The sequence below is a fragment of the Acanthisitta chloris genome, unplaced genomic scaffold (assembly GCF_000695815.1).
Source record: "Acanthisitta chloris isolate BGI_N310 unplaced genomic scaffold, ASM69581v1 scaffold15546, whole genome shotgun sequence".
NCBI classification, from domain to species: domain Eukaryota; kingdom Metazoa; phylum Chordata; class Aves; order Passeriformes; family Acanthisittidae; genus Acanthisitta; species Acanthisitta chloris.
This window is the reverse complement of record NW_008677730.1, coordinates 1-5,129: the sequence shown is the minus strand read 5'-3', so window position 1 is coordinate 5,129 and position 5,129 is coordinate 1. Positions and strand designations below refer to the sequence as shown.

At 50.5% G+C, this 5,129-nt stretch overlaps 1 protein-coding gene across 1 annotated transcript; it reads left to right on the top strand.

The window, feature by feature from the left end:
• Positions 1-463: 463 nt before the first annotated feature.
• On the top strand, positions 464-914 carry PPAPDC3 (phosphatidic acid phosphatase type 2 domain containing 3; the record flags this gene model as incomplete). Its single annotated transcript, XM_009076634.1, has 1 exon — positions 464-914. A coding segment is annotated over exon 1 (451 nt), but the record flags the coding sequence as incomplete, so codon positions are not given.
• Between the last annotated feature and the right edge of the window lie 4,215 nt (positions 915-5,129).

The following is a 5,129-nucleotide window of genomic DNA, read 5'->3' as shown; positions in this document are numbered from 1 at the left end:
ATGCTGTCAGCTCCAGCTCTGGCTCGCTGATATTGAAATGTGAATTGCAGCACGAAAAACTACATTTCCCAGTTTCCCTTGCAGCCCAGGGAAATAAGTAATTGGAAGATTTAAATAGACCAGGCTAGAAGCAACCAACCTTTGGCACAACGTTTTTCCCTCCTCTTCTTCCAATCTATTGGCTGTTTAACCTTTTTCCCTGGCACAGGAGTGGCTGCCAAGCCTGGCATTAATTTTCTTTCCAAGCTTGCTAGGCCCATGAAGTAAACAGCCATGTGCATTCCTTACTCTATATTTAACAGCTGCAGTCTGTGCTGGGGGCAACTGCAACCGAGGGGAACCTTTGTAGCTTCCCAAATTCACAGCTTGTGAGGGTGGGCGTGGGGGAAGCTTTCTGCAGGGAGAAGAGGGATTTTCTCCTTCCCGGTATTTGCAGAGCAGGTTGCGTTAAAGAGAGACTGCAATGCCAGCATCCCAGCCACGGTCCAGGGCAAGAGACAGGAACAATGTCCTCAACAGGGCTGAGTTCCTCTCCCTGAACCAGCCCTTGAAGGGGAACCAGGAGAACAGGAGCTCCAGCAGAAAGCAGAGCAGCCAGGCCGGGGCAGCCGGTGCCCAGAACACCAACCCCAAGGAGCGGAGGCAGTCGCAGCAGCTGCCCGAGGAGGATTGCATGCAGCTCAACCCCTCCTTCAAGGGAATCGCCTTCAACTCGCTGCTGGCCATCGATATCTGCATGTCCAAGAGGCTGGGAGTGTGTGCCAACAGAGCCTCCTCCTGGGGTGGTGCTCGCTCCATGATCAACCTCCTGGGGATAACGGGGCACGGCATCCCTTGGATTGCGGGTACGCTCATCTGCCTGGTGAAGAGCAGCACGCTGGCAGGCCAGGAGGTCCTCATGAACCTGCTGCTAGGTGAGTGTCAAACCTCCCTCCCTGCTGGGAAAGCCCAGCCCTGGTCACAAGGGACAGCAGCACTGGGACTCCTCCTCTGGCTGCTCCCAGTGTCCGATGTGGTCGGGAAGCAGGGAGTGACCTTTAAGGTGAATGCTGCACTTATTGGCCATCTCCATCCCAGGAACTGAGGGTGATGGATAGAGCAAGGAGTTGTTTAAGAGGGAGTGAGTAATCCTGGTAGCTGGTGACACCCATGGAGTGGGGGCTGGTTCCCCATCCTGCATGGGGCAGGGGTGTCCAGTGAGACCGAGGGAGTGTCTGTGTTGGGCTGGTGGATACCAGCAGCAGTGTCTTTTATTTAATCTGTGGTCATGGTTTGATAGGTGAGAAAAACATAAAGATTTTAGTCTCTGATATCTGAATCAATTCTGAGCATATTTTTGTGAAAAAAAGTTTACACCCCCTTGTCACCTTCTTGACCAGACCCTGACTCCACATCTCAGCCACTGAGTGCTGGAGTCTCCTTCCCTGCTGCAGTTTGTTCTGACATCCTCTGTCCCTTGAGGAACTTTCTTGCTGCTGTCCCCATTTCCATGTGCTAACTTGATCCAGAGGCCGTGTAGGCAGCCAGGGATCCCTCTGGCTCTCCTGCTAGTCCTTCCTTGTGCAGTGGTCAGTGTCCCTGTTTCTGGAGGTTGGGATATATTGAAGGTTTTGTCTTCTCCATTGAGGGCCCATCCCACCCACTGGTGTGGACCTATGTCCCACCAGTGACCAGGCAGAGTTCTAAGTGTGACTTGCCTTAGATCCAGGCCCTGATCTGCCCTGGCCATGTCAACCTGAGGACCTTGTTCTTCTCACTCTTCTGCCTTTGGCACAGGGCCTGGTTATCCTGTTTTTCCTTTCCTTCCTACTCTTTCATCTTGCTGTGATCTACTCTGGTGTTTCACCCTCCCCAAGAAAACCAGCAATCCCACTTTTGGTTGGTAAGAGAAATTGAAAACATTGGATTTAGACCTTTCCATCTCAGGGAGCATTTTGAGGGGACGTAGGGACACTTGCTTTCACAGGCACCACAGGAAAGGGACGTCCTGTCCACAGGGGCCAACTGCAACATGAGACAGACTCTGCAACGTGGCCCCAGGTTCTTTTGCTTCACAAGTTCATCCTTCAGAGAGGGTGAAGATTGCACTGAAGTGGCTTGAAAAGCACAGCAGTAGCTGTCTTTTCTCCCTGCTGCCTTTGGAGGAGACTGTCCTCGTGCTGTGACATCTAATGGGGGGAGGCCATGGTGGGGAAGAAGCCAGAATAGCATCAACGTGATGCAGAGCCTGCCCACGTCAGCAGTTCTTCCAGGGGCTCCTCGGTGCGCAGGGTCAACCTCTCACCGAGAAGAGAAGCTCCGTTTAAAAGGGCACAATGATGAAATAGTAGGTGACTAACATCAACCGGTGTGGTTTCCAGATGTCTCTTGACCCAAGAGCCTTTGGCAGTTTTGGAGCCTGAAAACTGACCTCTTTGACTCCAAAATATTTGAGGTCCTTATAAAGAGCTTGTGCCGCCTTTGGCTTAAAAACAAGGAAGGTTTTCTCACCCTTCTCTTGCCATATGAGGAGGCCAAATGCAAAGCCACCTCGGGGTCATGTTGGAACTTTTGAGTATCAAGTGGTGGCTGGAAGAACTCAGCTCTGTACATCTCCAGGTCTCCTGGGCTCAAATGTGGTGCCTGGGGACAACTCAGAGTCCTGAAGTCTTGCTTCCTTGCCTGCCAAGAAAGGAAATAGTTAATTTGGGTGAAAGACTAGTTCCATAGACCTGGCAGCCTCCAAAGAGCTCCACTTTTCCCTCAGATTAGATGACTGGTGGCACTGGCCAAGGTGCCCTCAGCCTCTCTCTTCAAAGCTTCTGCAGCAGGACTTGTGCCACCCCACAGAGCAAATCTCTGCTGTGAGAGTGGCCTTGGGCTGATATTTAATATTGCAGTCAGAAACTCTGAGTGTCCATGTGGCTGCTGCTGTAATACCTGCAGTGCTGGTGGAGGAAGGAGCCTGGCTGGGGAACATGGGGCTGGTGGACCTCGACACATCCCAGGAGAATTGGGGTCCTGTGTAGACAGGAAGGACATGGCACAACTGCTGCATCTGCCATCCTTGGTCCTTCTCACTGCTGTTTTCCCGTGGTTCAAATCCATCAGGATATGGTGAGAAACCCTCCTGGATAGGGATAGGTCAAAGGGAAGGCAACTCCCTGGTGCTTCCCTGCTCTCCTGGGTTGTGTATGGCACCCATTCCTTACCTGCCCTGGCTCTCTGCCCTTCCCCCTGCTTGCTGAGGGTTTGATACATCAAGCAGAATTTCTGATGCAGTCTCTGGGCAGGGAGCCAGCCCATCATAGAGCACTTGTTTAGGATTTGCAATCAGGCTTTCAAGGCGAGGAGACAGGAGACTGCTGAAATGGGACTGGGAACCTGGCAGAAGCACCACTGCAGATGGAGGAGGAGCTCTGAGCAGGAGCTTTGCCAACACATGTGGGAGCATTTCGGGTGAGGGGGTCTGACCCTGGGATGCTCCATCCATCCCCACTGCAGATGTTGATTAGCAACCCCAAGCAATGTTTTCCCTCCATGCTTGTCATCTGTGATGGAATTTATTGATTCTCCTTCTCATGGTAATCTTTTCCAGCCAATGCCAAACAGAGAAGCACACTCACAGCCTGTTACTGAAAAGATGGAAGAAGCCAGATATCTGTGCCGACTGTAAAAATCCCTCTGCCAGAATATGCTTTCAGGAAGGCTGTCTCAGCATCACCAGCCCTGGCTGTGGAAGAGTCAGGAAAAAAGTCCTCACCCCCTGGCCAAATTCAGAAAATCATAACTCAGGAAACACCCCCCTCCCCCAGTTTTAAAGTTCATTTTATTTGTCTGCCACTGTTGGAACTTTTAGGACTGTTCCAGCTTTTCTCTGCAATCACAAGGATTTCCTGAGAATTAATGTGCTTAGAGAATCATTTGAACCTTGCCATTGAGCTTTCAGGGGAAAAGCAGATATAAAACTTTCAGTAAAATTCCCAGATCTGCTTCAAACCCAGACATAAACTCCATTAAGCCCTGGGGGCAGCAGCACCTCGGTTTCTGGTTCTGATCCATCTGGTGAGGATGTGGATCCAAATTTAGTGATTCATTGACTGCAAAGCCAGCAAAGAACATTTGGATCATTGATCTAACCCACAGCAAAATACAGGCTGTAGCACATCCCTTAATTTATTCCTGTTCAATTTGTTAAGGGAAAAAACCCAAACACTCAATCTGATGTACAGTTACAAGTGAGGGTGAACTTGTCAGAGCCATTTCTGTATTACTGCAGTGGTTGGGATTCTCACAAGCACTTTTAGTTGGACTCTTCCCTTCATTGCGTCTGCATACCCTTGTCTCTCCAGCTGAACAGCTCTTTTGAGCCAACATCTCTTCCTCCTTTCAATAGTTTGGATAGTGCTCAAGTCATTTCTTCACCTCCTATTTATTAAGCTAAACAGATTGATCTCGTTAAACTGATGGGCTTTGCAGGTCCAGGCACCTTCCCACTGCAGTGGGGATGGAATATGGTCATCTACCCAAAGTGGGCACTCTGGTGAAACTCACCTCTTGTGTTTAGTGCCAAATGGTCATTGGGTTTAGTTATCTGCAGTCTAGCTGTGTGTTTTTGCTGCCAGGAGGAATCTGCTGGGGTAAGCCTTGCACATAAAATTTGTGTTTGTGCTCAGTTTGAAGTACCAGCCAGTACTGGTTCTGCTGTGGTTGTGGCTCTCTGAAATAGGTATCTAGGCTAGGAGAAGGGAAAGCCTTGGTCTTCTCCTTGCCTGCTGTGTCAGTGACATGGGTCTCAGTCCTCAGGACCCCCAGCTGGCTCTGCATCCCACTTGCAAGGGGCAGGATGTCTCTTTGATGCTGTCACTAAGCATTTACCCCATCAAGTAAAGTAGTGCCACAGGGTCTGGATGTATCCAGAGCAGCATGGCAGGCTGGGGATGAATGGATGCCACAGGAGGTGGGAAGGAGGGAGCCCATGGCCTTTTCTTCGTGTGTGGAGGTCAGCAAGAAGGAAGTACTTACTCCCTCCAGCCTTCTCCCTGAATACTGACCTAGCTTTCCTCAGACTGGGAGCCAAGGCATGACATTCTGAGGCACAGCCCCTGCAGACCTGTGACTTTATCCTGAGCCATATCTAGGTTTATTTA